Source organism: Oncorhynchus mykiss, chromosome 15 (assembly GCF_057628025.1).
Source record: "Oncorhynchus mykiss isolate SJ-2025 chromosome 15, ASM5762802v1, whole genome shotgun sequence".
In the NCBI taxonomy this organism is placed as follows: Eukaryota; Metazoa; Chordata; class Actinopteri; order Salmoniformes; family Salmonidae; genus Oncorhynchus; species Oncorhynchus mykiss.
In genome coordinates this window covers 58,940,160-58,956,224 of record NC_143036.1, presented here as the reverse complement: position 1 = coordinate 58,956,224, position 16,065 = coordinate 58,940,160, and the positions used below count along the sequence as shown (strand labels likewise).

Here is a 16,065-nt window from a genome sequence, read left to right as displayed (position 1 = left end):
TTTGTGTGTAAAAACAAGATTTATTGGTAAAGATCAACTTTTTTTCTGAGCAGCTCTAGATTGTAAGAACACTTGAAACATAATACTAACAAAGTAAACAGTTCTATGAACGTAACTAACAGTTAACACAAACATTCAGTATAAAGTATGTGCTGTATGTGACCCAAGCAGGAATCACACTCAAAACTAGTACTGTGCTCCATCCTACCGAGTCAATCCCATCAAGGGCTTTAAAGACAATGTCCTCATGTTCACAGGGCTCACATTCACGGTAAATGCTGCTCAATCGGAAATTGCGTTTAACAGCCGCATTGTCTACAATTCTATTAGGACTGAATCCAGGCCTTAGTCATTGCAGGAAGACAGGCTCTTTACATGCTAGGTTTAGGTGCCAACTGGGAAAGCAAACAGGTGAACCCGATCATGTTGCGACACTGCTTAGGATCACACCTGGTCACCCCTAACTAACCCTTTCCTCTACATGTCCCAACGACTAGCTCCCTCTCTAACCACCCCCTCATCCCTCCTGTCATCAGTTTGGGGTCACAGAGGTGTACTACTCCACGTCCCGCTCAGGTGTCTGTCATCGAGCTCAGGGGCCACCGGGCTGAACTAAGCCAACAAAGGAATTCAACACCCGTGTTTGTTATTATACAATTTCACTTTAAATGATTATAATACAAAGAGTGACAACAGTTAAGACCAACAACAGACATTTTTCTCATATCATAAATGAATTTATTATGTCAACATGGCACTTTCAAGTGGATATCCATTAAACATTCAAACTATTTCAGTCACAATTAAAAATGATGTTTCCACAAACACATACATGATGGACTGGAGCAACGCTAAATAAAAAAAGATTTTAAAAAATGATCTAAAACAGTGAATAATTAGCATAAATGCAAACAGTGTAGTGGCGCAGGTCCTCACAGTACCTGTTCCAAACATTTGAGGTCACGTGAAATGACAGTCTCACAATCAGAATCTTTCACATCACTAAGACATTAAAATGGTTCCAGGAACATAACTCAATGAATACAAAAATGGCAGTACTGTATTTTCATGTTAGAGTTAACAGCTCAATGATTGAGAAATGGGATCTATAAGAATGAACATACAATTGTAAACGGAACACTATTTTGGTATCTGGGGTAATCTCCGAATTGACCGTGATCATTTCTGGGATACCACTTGGAAATCTCCCATTACTACAGGTTTAACCACAAGTAATATGAACACAGTCAAATAGACAAAATAAGAAAATACATTAGAACATTCAAAATCACAAAGCTCTTTACTTCATATCAGAAACATTGCAAATATTTGGATACATCCAAATCAATCCCAAATGGACATCCATGAGGAATATAAAATGATCTGGTCCATTTTCCACCTTGTTAAACATCCTCTGGAGAAGTGTGAAGAACTGTTCCAGACCAGACCACTACAGTCCAACTCAGATAAAACATTTCCAACTTTAAGGTCCAACTGCTCGGGCTGAGTTACAATAGTCTGACAACTGATATGAGTGGACGTTGAAATCCATATGATTGAAACTACCCAGCCCTTCCACTTGTTAGTGGCAAAGGAGGAAAGGAGACAAGGACACTAGTAGGGGATTCTACTGAAAACTACAGGTCCAAAACGTATTTAATTACAGATCATTAGATGATGCATGTCGAGGTTTGAACTAAGCAGTTATCTGTATGATGAAGGAAAACAGAGGAGATTGTACTGACACCTTACCGCTACTCTTTAGAAGTTGATACGGTATGTCAAGGAGCTCTTTGGAGATCAACAAACACCCTTTTCACAAAATCCCCCCGTGAGAGAGGACAGATTTACTCTTTCATCATCATCACTGTGCTCTCTAATCATCTCCATTACGAGACACTTTATAGCCCCCACCAAGCGTATAGCCCCCTCCATCATAAAGCATAGTTAATATAACATTCAACATCCTCTAACAGCCAAGTCATCAAAGACATCATTGGGATGTGTACAATGAAAAAAAGCAAATGCGTGTGATTTGTTTGTGTGTGGTGCGGGTCAGCGTGTGTGTCAGGGTCTTTTAGAGAAGGATACCAGAGCTACACCTCCACCCAGCTAGGTATTATGCCCACTACTGGGAGGCTAGAGTGGGACCCTCCTCGGATCCATTGTTGAACTATCCTCCTCCTCAGCGTCTGTGTCGACGGGCAACAGGACCTGGATGAGGTAGAAACACGTCAAGGAACAGATACACAAACATACAGACATCGTCACACAGATACGTGAGCAGCTGTCGGCCAGGATGAGGTAATGTGTCCAGGTCTGGTGTGCTGTTATTTCCAACCCAAGGCTATAATATTCCAGTTTATTCCCAGTCTGGAATATTGTCCAGGCCACTGCTCCACCATATATAATCACAACATAGCGGAATTCCAGAACCTCACACACTTTATGGAAAGCCTTTTATGGCATAATAAACCACCATATTACATTCAGAAAGTATTCAGACCCCTGGACTTTTTACAAATTTTGTTATGTTACAGCCTTATTCTAAAAATGGATTCAATTTAAAAAATACCAAATCAATCTACACACAATACCAAAAAATGTCTGCAGCATTGAAGGTCCCCAAGAACAGGGTTGCCGCCGTCATTCTTAAAAATGTAAGTAGTTTGGAACCTACCAACACTCTTCCTAGAGCTGGCCGCTCGGCCAAACTGAGCAATCGGGGGAGAAGGGCCTCGTTCAGGGAGGTGACCAAGAACTCGATGGTCACTCTGACAGAACTCCATAGTTCCTCTGTTGAGGTAGGAGAACCTTCCAAAAGGACAACCATCTCTGCAGATGGTAGAGTGGCCAGACGGAAACCACTCCTCAGTAAAAGGCACGACAGCCAGCTTGGAGTTTGCCAAAAGGCCACTAAAGGACTCTCAGACCATGAGAAGCAAGATTCTCTGATGAATCCAAGATTGAACTCTTTGGCCTGAATGCCAGGAAACCTGGCACCATCCCTAAGGTGAAGCATGGTGGTGGCAGCATCATGCTGTGGGATGTTTTTCAGCAGCAGGGATTGGGAGACTAGTCAGGATGGAGGGAAAGATGAACGGAGCAAAGTACAGAGAGATCCTTGATGAAAGGATCCTCATCCATGCTCCTCATCCAACCTGACAGAGCTTGAGAGGATCTGTGGAGGAGAAATGGGAGAAACTTCCAAAATACAGGTTTGCCATGCTTGTAGCATCATACACAAGAAGACTTGAGGTTGTAATCACATCCAAGGTGCTTCAAAAAAAAGTACAGAGTAAAGAGTCTGAATATTTCTGTTATTTTATTTTTATTACATTTGCAAAAAAATCTAAACTTCTTTGCTTTGTCATTATGGGGTATTGTGTGTAGATTGATTTTTAAAAATTCCATCATCAATTTTAGAATAAGGCTGTAATTTAACAAAATGTGGAAAAAGTCAAGCTATCCAAAAACTTTTCGGACATTTTGGATGAGATTATAGTAGTGTGTGCATACACGCAATGCAGACATCTTGGATGAGATTATGGTAGTGTGTGCATGCACGCAATGCAGACATCTTGGATGAGATTATGGTAGTGTGTGCATGCACGCAACGCAGACATCTTGGATGAGATTATGGTAGTACATGCACGCAATGCAAACATCTTGAATGAGATTATGGTGGTGTGTGCATGCACACAATGCAGACATCTTGGATGAGATTATGGTGGTGAGTGCATGCACGCAATGCAGACATCTTGGATGAGATTATGGTGGTGAGTGCATGCACGCAATGCAGACATCTTGAATGAGATTATGGTGGTGAGTGCATGCACGCAATGCAGACATCTTGGATGAGATTATGGTGGTGAGTGCATGCACGCAATGCAGACATCTTGAATGAGATTATGGTGGTGAGTGCATGCACGCAATGCAGACATCTTGAATGAGATTATGGTGGTGTGTGCATGCACGCAATGCAGACATCTTGGATGAGATTATGATAGTGTGTGCATGCACACAATGCAGACATCTTGAATGAGATTATGGTGGTGTGTGCATGCACGCAATGCAGACATCTTGGATGAGATTATGATAGTGTGTGCATGCACGCAATGCAGACATCTTGGATGAGATTATGGTAGTGTGTGCATGCACGCAATGCAGACATCTTGGATGAGATTATGGTAGTGTGTGCATGCACGCAATGCAGACATCTTGGATGAGATTATTGTCATGAAAGAAGCAGAAAGGGGGCTTTCCCAGCCTTCCTCTCTCACCGATATGAGGCCAATCCCAAATAAATAATCTTCATTCAGATACTGTACACTCAGACCAAGATGTCTATCGATGTTATGTCTGTGTTTCATCCCATAAGGAAACAGTTTGGAGATGTTAGGGCATTTAACTAGTCCGTTTGACAGCATACACCAGAAAGGCCATAACTAACAGCTCTAGAATAACTAAATGTTTGGCTGTTTATGATAAAAGTAAACAGCCTTCTCTGAACACCATATGGCCACAGCTGACCATGGGTGAAACCATTCCCCAACACTATCCTACAGACCGTGTCGGGAACTGAACTCAAACTCATTGCACACAGACTATTGACCAACCAAACTCCGACAGCTCTCCCTAATCAATGCCCTCCTCTCTCCCATGGACATAGTTCTCTCCCTCTTTTTTCTCCTCCTCCACTCCACTTTCCATAACATCACTGAATGGAAATTAATTCCAAATGTCACTTATTCCCGGGATGAAGGGATGATTTGTTGCTGCTTGGCAGAGTACCAGGGACGAGGAGGGAGAGAGGGCAACACTGCCAGTCTGTCATAATCATTGTGACTCCAGAGAGAGGGTGAGAAAGAGAGAGAGGACAGAGTGAGAGAGAGGAGAGTGTACAGTAACTCATTGACTGCTGTGTAGGAGGTCAATTCTCTCTGATTCCCCAACACAGGAAGCTTCTGTCGACAGTCTCACTACTCCAATATACCGTACATGATTTCCCACTCAAATAGACCAACACTATACACCCACTGGAGACAGTTAACTAATATCATAATGACATCACTATTCACCACATACTGTTATCTCACCAAATACAATTCTCACAATGGATCCATTGAAACAAAGTGATCACACACTTACGGTGGACTACAATCTCAACAGATTAGGAGCAACTCTACAACATGAAACACAGAAGACACTTGACTCAACGACGTGACAGCTGGCAGTCCGATCTAGCGCCATCCATCCATCACTCGTGTCTTACCAAACAAGGAATGTCAATAACATTGCTATGACACTCATATTTTCCAGAACAGCCGGGACAAGACAGACATTGATTCAATTCCACACGGTACAATCCAACTTGGGTAACTGACCCACAGAGAAACAACACGACAAATTGACGGGCGAAAACAGAGAGAGAAACAAAAATGGAGAGAAAGGGGGATTTTCCCTGACTTAAGTCTTTCCTTGACAGTAACTGTGGGCCAGTTGCCCTTTAGACCAACCCAGAGAGCAGTGTGTGTGTAGGTGTGTGTGTAGGGGGGGGGGGGGGGGGGGGGGGGGAGAAGCCCCCCCCTTCACTGTGGCAAACATCTATCATAACTCTCACAGCCATCTCGTTTCTTGTCTTTCTCAACAAACACACGTCTTTAGCCAGTGTCCTATTGGGATATGTAGTGTCACGGTGATGTTTGGTGGGAAAGTCTCTTTGGCACCCATGGGCCTTAATGTTGTATCATCAAACGATGTCCCTTCATGATGCCACAGAGCAGTAGCTGCTGTAACAGCCTCCTCTCTTCTGGGAAGGCTTTCCACTAGCTGTTGGAACATTGCTGCGGGGACTTGCTTCCATTCAGCCAAAAGAGCATTAGTGAGGTCGGGCACTGACATTGGGCGATTAGGCCTGGCTCGCAGCCAGCGTTCCAAATCATCCCAAAGGTAGTTGAGGACAGCGCTCTGTGCAGGCCAGTCAAGTTCTTCCACACTGATCTCAATAAACCATTTCTGTATGGACCTCACTTGGTTGGAAGCACAGAATTGTTGGAAAGTTGGAAGCACAGAATCGTCTAGAATATCATTGTATGTTGTAGCGCTAAGATTTCCCTTCACTGGAACTAAGGAGCCTAGTCTGAACCATGAAAAACAGCCCCAGACCATTATTCCTCCTCCACCAAACTTTATATTTGGCACTATGCATTGGGGCAGGTAGATTTCTCCTTGCATCCGCCAAACCCAGATTCATCCGTCACACTACAAGATGGAGTCCAATGGCAGCGAGCTTTACACCACTCCAGCCGACGCTTGGCATTGCGCAACGTGATTCCAGGCTTGTGTGCGGCTGCTCTGACATGGAAACCCATTTCATGAAGCTTCCGACTAACAGTTCTTATGCTGACATTGCTTCAAAGGGCTGTTTTGAACTTGGTAGTGAGTGTTGCAACAGAGGACAGATGATTTTTATGTGCTATGACTTCTGCACTTGGCGGTCCACGTTCTGTGAGCTTGGGTGGCCTACCACTTTGCGGCTGAGCTGTTGTGGCTCCTAGACGTTTCCACTTCACAATAACCGCACTTACAGTTGACCAGGGCAGCTCTAGCAGGGCAAAAATTTAACAAACTGACTTGTTGGAAAGGTGGCATCCTATGACGGCGCCACGTTGAAAGTCACTGAGCTTTACGCTATGGGCCAATCTACTGCCAATGTTTGTCTATGAAGATTGCATGGCTGTGTGCTCGATTTTATACAATGGTCAGCAGCAGGTGTGGCACACGAGACACTCATCTTATTTGCGCCCATCTCAGTGAACTAATCCATTGCGGAGGCCGTGGGGGTGGCACAGTCCAAGAAGAAGAGGAGTGTGGCTGCACGTCTCCCTCCAGAATGGGCTCCTTCCTGACAATTTGTGTACATTCATTGTTTCATAAATTCATTGTGTGAATTGTTTGCATTTGACTGTTAGTTGATATCAATTTCCCATTACATCCGTTTATCACCAGTAGTACATTTACAGTTCATTCCTATAATATCTAATCTACAAAAGTTTGGTTGGTTACGGGTAATGTCTTTTAATGCATTAAATATATTATTTCAGATTTTTACCATTCTTATTGTTGGAGTTGTTTGTTGTTTGCAGAGCGCATAACCTATGCTACACTTGAGAGAAACAAGTTTTGGTTAATTTCATTCCATTTATGAGTTTTGTTCATTTAGTCTGTCTTTTGTTTGGAGCGTTCCTGTCGAGGTTGAGTAAGGACATGCACCTGATTAAGCATAGAAGTAGGCCTATAGGCTACCTTGCCTGAGTGCAAATGTAGGCATATAAATGTGCCCATTTGGGGATATGGTAGTATTTCTGATTGGCTTAATGCACGATCACTAATGAGCTGTAGAGCTTCTCAAAGTAATGTTTTCTTCACCTCAAACAAAGTAGGTTTTCACATCCATTGAAAATGACAATTCCTCAATGTATTTAAAAAACAATCTTTCCAGCTCTCTCCCTTTCAATAACCACTCTCCCTTTCAATAACCACTCAGGATAAATGGTATGCTCTGATCCAGTGGAAACATAAAATAAGCCAAACTGATTACTTCTTATCCCTTAAGCAAATAGCCTACAGCTGTGTTTGTCCCGAGCTCATTAGCATGGACAACTGAGGGCCCAAGATATTTTATACAACGTTGCAAGGAGTTTCAGGCCAGACCCAAGTAAATAGTTGATACAATGTTTCAACGTTCGCTGCAGGCAGGCCAATGTGTTTTATTGGATATACTTTTATCAGGACATTTTCTACCTGCAGGCAGCATTGTTTTTATTTGTTGGCTTTATAGGCTATTTTTCTATAGTTGGAAATGGCAATATAAGTTACTTTTTAGGTTTGTATTATTTTCATTTAGATTTGAATAGAATTTTGATTAACCACATGACAATGATTTTGAGGTACGAAGATGTTATTATAAAAATATGCATATGAAAACTATAACTGGCACGCAGATCGGTAGAAATGGTAAGATAAATGGTCATTCCACATGAGAAATTTGCAAACTCCTTGTGTAGCCTATTACCGGCAACTTCAGGAGAGTAACGGCAGAATCTGGAAAAACCATTAGGAGCAGGAGGAGGTGAACTTTTTCTTCTGGTGATCTTGATCTCTGTCTCCCTCTTCAGTCATTTGTGCCTTATTTCATCAAACGGTGAGCTTAAAGCATCATATATATATATACATATATATAAAAGTAAAAAAATAAAAATATGTTTTAAATTTGACCAATGATTGGTCGAAAGAACAGACGCCTTTCGCTTTTTTTTTTTGTCGGGGACATCTCTAGTTAACCGACACTCACCTGTGACTCGTCGCCAGTAACCCACGGCACCGTGGAGACGACCTTGGTCGAGGGGTCACAGGAGTCGTCCAGGCTCTTGTACTTCCTCATCATCAGACTGTCCACCACCCAGAACATGATGGACTACAGAGGGTCACACAGAAAACAAACTCAGTCAGTACAACTGGTGTAGTGGTGGATGCAGAATGGCCATGTAATGTATAATCAGTGTAGCCTAGTAAGCCTACATTCTGTAAACTTTATGCACGTTTCCTATCCAAAAATACAAGCGTAGTGCACTGTCTGGGATACAAAACTCAGCAAAAAAAGAAACGGTCTTTCAAAGATCATTTGTAAAAAAAACACAGATCTTCATTGTAAAGGGTTTAAACACTGTTTCCCATGCTTGTTCAATGAACCATAAACAATTAATGAACATGCACCTGTAGAACGGCCGTTAAGACACCAACAGCTTGCAGACGGTAGGCAATTAAGGTCACAGTTATGAAAACTTACTAAAAACTAACTAAAAAAAGGCCTTTCTTGTGAGATGCCTAAGACAGCGCTACAGGGAGACAGGATGGACAGCTGATCGTCCTCGCAGTGGCAGACCACGTGTAACAAGACCTGCACAGGATCAGAACATCCGAACATCACCCCTGCGGGACAGGTACAGGATGGCAACAATAACTGCCCGAGTTACACCAGGAACGCACAATCCCTCCATCAGTGCTCAGACTGTCCGCAATAGGCTGAGAGAGGCTGGATTGAGGGCTTGTAGGCCTGTTGTAAGGCAGGTCCTCACCAGACATCACCAGCAACAGCTGGACCAGACAAGACTGGCAAAAAGTGCTCTTCACTGACGAGTCGCGGTTTTGTCTTACCAGGGGTGATTGTCGAATTCGCATTTATCGTCGAAGGAATGAGAGTTACACAGAGGCCTGTACTCTCGAGCGGGATCGATTTGGAGCTGGCGGTTTTGTCATGGTCTGGGGCGGTGTGTCACAGCATCATCGGACTGAGCTTGTTGTCATTGCAGGCAATCTCAACGCTGTGCGTTACAGGGAAGACATCCTCCTACCTCACGTGGTACCCTTCCTGCAGGCTCATCCTGACATGGCCCTCCAGCATGACAATGCCACCAGCCATACTGCTCGTTCTGTGCATGATTTCCTGCAAGACAGGAATGTCAGTGTTCTGCCATGGCCACCGAAGAGCCCGGATCTCAATCCCATTGAGCACGTCTGGGACCTGTTGGATCGGAGGGTGAGGACTAGGGCTATTCCCCCTAGAAATGTCCGAGAACATGCAGGTGACTTGGTGGAAGAGCGGGGTAACATCTCACAGCAAGAACGGGCAAATCTGGTGCAGTCCATGAGGAGGAAATGCACTGCAGTACTTAATGCAGCTGGTGGCCACACCAGATACTGACTGTTACTTTTGATTTTGACCCCCCCCCCCTTTGTTCAGGGACACATTATTCCATTTCTGTTAGTCACATGTCTGTGGCACTTGTTCAGTTTATGTCTCAGTTGTTGAATCTTACATTTATACAAATATTTACACATGTTAAGTTTGCTGAAAATAAACACAGTTGGGGGCACGTTTACATATACCACAGGAGGTTGGTGGTACCTTAATTGGGGAGGACGGCTCATAGTAATGGCTGGAATGGAATGAATAGGACAGTATCAGACTCAAACACATGGTTTCCATTCCAGCCATTATTATGAGCCATCCTCCCCTCAGCGGCCTCCTCTGACATATACACAACATTATGTAGAGTGTTATTGCAGGCTGGTTGAGACTCACGTTGACAATGACGGGCACGACGAGCATGACCAACACAAGGTCCACCTGAGGGTTAGGGATGTAGTCCAGCAACACAGACTGCAGCTGGAACAGTAGCGTACAGAGAAACACAGCGTCACAACACACACTTTCAATTTGGGCAGGGCAAAATAACAGGCGCGTTACACAAAAGACTGTCATCCAATGACATTTAGATCGTCAATATTTTGCACTATAATAGAGCGAGTATCTCTTTGGCTCTCTGCTGTGGAACATGTGTGAGATTGGAGCTAATGTGATATTCACCATGTCAAAGAGAGAGAAAAAAATCTCAAAGTATTCGATTTGTCTGGAATGAGCTACGGTATGTTAATGACAGTTTGTGTGCCCCCCCCGCCTTCTCCCTGTGAAAAAGCCACAGTGTCCTAAAGCAATGTGTACTGAAAAAAACTAAATGACCCTCTTCAAGAGAGCAGCAGTGAACAGAGCAACAACGACCCTAAAACACAAAGAAGGTTTGAGCAGGAGATCCACAGCCTCAGTCAAATAACCAACCAAACAAATTGTCTAAAGACCCTAATCCCAGGGGCTAGATGATATTCATTTGGCTGAAGGTCAATGTTCCCATTCTGTTCAAAGGACAACGCTTTCTCTTTGTTCTCTCCAAAACCTTTCATCCTCCCTTTCTTTTTCAGCCTTGACTTTCTGTTGACTTTAAATTGTCACCAGAGATTTCAAACACAGAACCGAGAAGAAAGAACATGATTGACACTTCCGCTCTCTCCCTCGAGTGGGTAGAGTCTCTCAGTTCTCTCAGGATCTGGGTTAGCCCATGTCCCTGGAGCAGGTGGTTGTGGGTACTGTGGGCCTACTCACGTTGGTCCATCCTGGAATGAGCAGCACCAAGCTGACTACACTCTTCTCCAGGACCATGATGAGAAGGTAGACACCACACTGACCAAGCCACGCTGCGGCCTGGGGAGGGTCACCTGGTCAGACAGAACAGACCATTACTTAATGACCACACTGAAACCACATGCACTGACCAACGGACTCAGATCGTCACCTAGGGAAGATCAGCGATAGAGAGGACGACAGCACACTGCACATTGACCCCATAGAGGCATTCATACACACAGACAAGCACCCACAAACTCAGTGCGCTGGTCTAAACACGTCTAAATACTATTTGCATCTCTCGGTCATCTCAGTGTACACAGACAGGAACATGTCTCTGTCATTAACAAACACTCTGCACCTGGGAACACAGCAGAGAGAAAGACAAGAGAGAGACAGACGAGAGCCACAGACAGCGAGACAGAGACATAGAGAGAAGTGAGACAGCGGAGAGAAAGGTATAAGAGAGAAACTGCATGTTGTTCAGCTCTTTAAGAGGGACAGAGAGGATTTACAACTAACTCTACACAAACGGCTAAAATTATTACTATTTGTTTAGTTTTCAGGACCAATAGTTATGACAGAGGGACAGTATTTGTAGCAGGCTTTTGGGGGAAAGGTCCCCACACAGAGAGAGAATGATACAGATCGGATGGAAACTAAAGCCCACTAAAATAGTGGTCATGGCACAGCTGCATTTACAATCCGGTGGATCATAATAATCAATGGGGAAAAAAACATGAAACAGAACCAAGTGCAGATACAGTAGAATATGACTTTGTGGAAAACCGTAGATTAACAGACTGACATTTGAAATCTTATTTTGGTTATTTTTTCCCCCATTAAGACTTATGGACAGAGCGAGTGCAGCAATTGGCTAGAACTTAATCCCACAAGTCATCATCGCCCATCGGAGGATGTTTTTCATGCAATATTCTCATGAGCCTACAGTGGCCTCCAGTGGTGAAAGGAAGAAGTGTCAACCTTCCTGAAATATTCTGAAAATTAACTGGCACAACCCTCTCCAACGACACAGAACAGTAGATGTCTGAACTTTGGTCAACCTCCAAACATTTGACACAGCATAAACAGATGTCTAGGAGACTCACCGTATTCTCCAAAGGTGAGCAGTGCGAACTGCTTGTAATCCACGATCCTGGAGACAACCTTGACCCCTGCCCAGATGACCAGCATGCCTAGCGTGGCATCGAGCAGGAAATTGATCAAATACCTGTGGAAACCCACCAGGAAGTGAGTCAGTGATTTGACATGGGGCAGCAGGTAGCCTAGCGGTTAGAGTGTTGGGCCAGTAACTGAAAGGCCATTGGTTGGAATACACGAGCCGACAAGGTGCAAAATCTGTCAATGTGTGCTTGTGCAAGGGACTTATCACCTAATTTGCACTAGTGCTACCATACTACTATGGATGACAGTGTAAAACAACACATTTCACTGCACCTGTCTGCTGTATGTCACAATAGAACATCTTATTTATTTATCATAATGATTGGTTGAGGCTTTAGATTGGAAGGTGGTTTCTGCGAACCTGTCCAATCACAGCTATGGACTCACAGGGAACAGGGGTCCATTTCTGTGAGGTTGGAGAGGAACACATTGGCGAAGTGGATAAAGAGAGCGCCAATGGCCTGCTTGGACATGTCGTAAAACCTGTAGAGATGGGGTGAAATGTAGGATGGTCATCACCATGGTGACTTGTAATAGCCAAATATATAAGTCAAGCAACAAACATTAACATCTCTAAATCTAATAGAATCTTTGATTCTCAGCCATGTGATCAACCAACGGTCTCCTGTTCTTCCCTGGGGGTTTGATACAGTCTCTGATAAAAAACACTGGTCTCTCACCAGATCCTCCACGGTCTTCTGATCCCTACGGGTTCACGGAACCTCTTCACTGTAGATAGAGATGGAGAAACGCAGGGAGAGAGAGAGAGAGAGACATCCATAGAAGAGTGAAAAATTCCTATCTCTGTGAGTGTACATGTCCTTTGTGGGTCCAGGAGAGATGGATAAAGAATGGAACAAGTCAGAACCACATGCTCCCTCAGTCCACCCATCCCCATCAGGACACTGGTAGCTCAGGGCCACGTGTCTAACAGGAACCCACTGTTCCTCTCTCCCCATCTAACACAAGGTCTGAGTGTGTGACTGTTCACATACCAATCATCATGTTGTGGCTGCAGTTTGACTCATTATCACCCAAAAACTATCTGAAGGTTAGAATGCAAAGCCAGAATTGGTGCCTGGCATAAAATGATAGCAACTGTATCTAAGAACTCTGGCACGCAAAAGGTGGGGCCAGTGGTCTGTCAATGGGAGGAAGTCACCAAAATAGCCAAGAGGAAGAGGACTCTAAATAAAGATGGCTGCATCTTGGCAAGCGGAGGAGAGGCATTGAGATGGACAGGGTAGCTCTGCCGTGCATACCAGTGCAGCGCTTGGCTGAGTAGACCCTTGATTTTCAGCAGTATATTAACATACTTGGGTACTCTGGCTGACGCAGTACACGCACACATACACACACACACACACACACACACACAGCTAAATATTGATATTCTTACTAATAAGTAACTGTGAGAAGGTCAAAGCTATTTGATCCTCCACTCACCTTTAGAGTCTGACCCCTTTCTGTCATAAATCACTCTGTTGTAAAGTACATGACTACAAAATGTCCTCTCGCTGTAGATAGAGATATAGACAGAGCCTCTTCTCTTATATTCAAAAAGGCATTTATGTATTCTGTAGGATTTTATGACCACCCTCTCAAAGTAGTTTGCTCCATCATAGACCATAAACGTTCACCCCGGTCTTGAAGAGGATTTTCAATAATAAGAATAATATAAATTAAATGGGTTTATAGATAGTTTACCAGTAGTTTATCGTTTAGGGATAGTTTATAAATATACAATAGTCTAGTAGTTATAGGATACATTCGAGATCGTTTACATTTGTGTTGATGGGCCACGGATGACATATGGCTAAGCGTGGCGCTGAATATTTAAAACTTAGCACATAAAAGGATATGGGAAACATTCTTATAATAGACTATTTAAATGGAATTATAATATAATTCTATATTTATTATCAGCCTTATAAAGTGCAACAGCAGCCTATCGGAATGAAACGTCAAATAGCATAAACAAACAAACTGCCACGTGCTCACAGATGGAGAGGAGCTCTGCAGTGGATACCAGAGCAGTGCTTGGCTGAGTAGACCCTTGATTTTCCCTTTAAAAGTGATTTCTAAGTATTTTATTTTAAACATGATCTGCTATTTCGAAACAATAAGTTATCCTATACAATTATACTGCTCAGCCCTTGAAACATTGTTACGTTCACGTCTGAAAGATACTCACCCATCAATGTGCTGAAGGCAACTATGGCCAGCAACCCTTGAATCAAGACTCCGAATCTGTTTGTCAAAGCCCCGTTATCGCATCCCTGAGGGTTCGCCTTCGTAATGTCTGACATATTCGAAATCTCAAAAACGGCATTATTAAACGGTCTTTTGACCAGAAAAACACCATTGTATCCGTAAATGTCCATGTCGAATACTTTAAAAACACCCGAAGCAGACAAAGGACAGGGGCACTTCCCCTGTTGTTTGCGAGGAGAAATCTAGGAGCCTTCCAATCTCAAGAAAAACAAAACGAATTTGTCATGCTATCACTGCTCAATGACTCTCTCGCGAAGTTAAAACAAAGGTATTTTGCTGGGGGGAAGCCACCGAAAATGCCAAAACTAAAGTCGGGAACATGGTTAAATGTTCTACTCCATATCAACTGCAAAATACGGGATTCTGACGTCACCTCCTGCTGTTGAATTCCTTGGATCTCTGCGAGCGCAGGCGGTCTTTGTTCCTTTTGTTAATTGCGGTCACGCGCTCCAGTCTCCGCAGTAGGGGGCCATCAATGTCCCGAGCGCCATTTGAAATGCTCTTTAACAGTTACCACGTTCTAATCACATGTATAGAGTTTAGCCTATAATTTAATCTAAATGGACGACCTTTGTTATATGAATTATCTATAATACAGCAGTCAGATGATGTGTCCTACACATGATGAGAGATAACAATAGTGGCTTTAACACTAAGCCTCGAGGCAGTCATTTTGACTTCATATGAATTACATTTAAATGTTTCTTCCATTTTTAAACTAATGCCTAAATAAGTCTATTTATCGCATACATTTGTGTTTAGAATTTCGATTTCAGAAACAGAATTTGTGTTATATCCGGTTTTAAAAGGACATGTATTTCTTTCTTCCGCTCATTCAACGCCAGTCATTCACCAGCAGTCAGCCTGCTTAGGTGATGATGATCTAAACTACACCTAAACTATATTGAAAATAATTTCACAAATACAATAACAGATTTAGCCTAAAAACAATATTAAATTGACAATAGTCTGATGGATAAACATATTGTCAATTGTCAAATTGATTATGAAGAGACAGTGCAGTTTATGCAGTTCAGTTGGAATTGACACAGAGGCAGGGAAACAGAGCACCAGAAAATGACTTTTTCAAATCCTCTGAGGCTCCTACAGAGTTGTATGCAGGTAAAACCTTCTGACTTCTATATAGTATTAGAAAGAGTCGATTCTGAGGTTTCCAAAGCGCTTACCTTTGCCGAATAACTCTAAAAATTGAAGAGATTAGCTCTATTTCAAAATATCACCTTTTCCAAGAATAACTGTCCAATGTGCAACACTGATATCCTACACTAACATAAACCAATGAAAATGATCTTTGATTTGTTTGATTGGGTAACATATTCTAATGTTACCCAAGCCTTCATAACACACAACCAAATGATTATTTTTGCAATAGTATATGAAATATATTTATAAGACAGTTTTATTTTGCAGTCAGAATAACTGCTCATTGGCTCAAAGCGGGATCCCTCACGGCCTTTATAGTGTTAATAAGCAAAAACGACTTTGAATGGCCAGGTCCTAGTCATCAAGCCACTATTGTCCAGTTATGGAATGAGGAGGGAATTGGAATCTAATTAATTACT

The 16,065-nt window shown here is 42.9% G+C and overlaps 1 protein-coding gene across 2 annotated transcripts; it reads right to left on the bottom strand.

Annotated features, from left to right (window-relative positions):
* Positions 1-715: 715 nt before the first annotated feature.
* Positions 716-14,902, bottom strand: LOC110490357 (store-operated calcium entry regulator STIMATE). Of its 2 annotated transcripts, none has more exons than XM_021563703.3 (8): positions 14,403-14,902; positions 12,889-12,937; positions 12,596-12,691; positions 12,133-12,254; positions 11,003-11,115; positions 10,148-10,231; positions 8,357-8,479; positions 716-2,214 (listed from the first exon to the last, which is right to left on the bottom strand). In XM_021563703.3, exons 1-8 carry the CDS (start codon positions 14,590-14,592, stop codon positions 2,140-2,142), a joined length of 852 nt encoding a protein of 283 aa, XP_021419378.1. In that variant the 5' UTR covers positions 14,593-14,902; the 3' UTR covers positions 716-2,139. The 2 variants fall into 2 exon arrangements, with proteins under 2 accessions (XP_021419378.1, XP_090056597.1); XM_090200471.1 differs by having other exon boundaries at positions 12,889-13,029; positions 14,403-14,863.
* Positions 14,903-16,065: the final 1,163 nt, after the last annotated feature.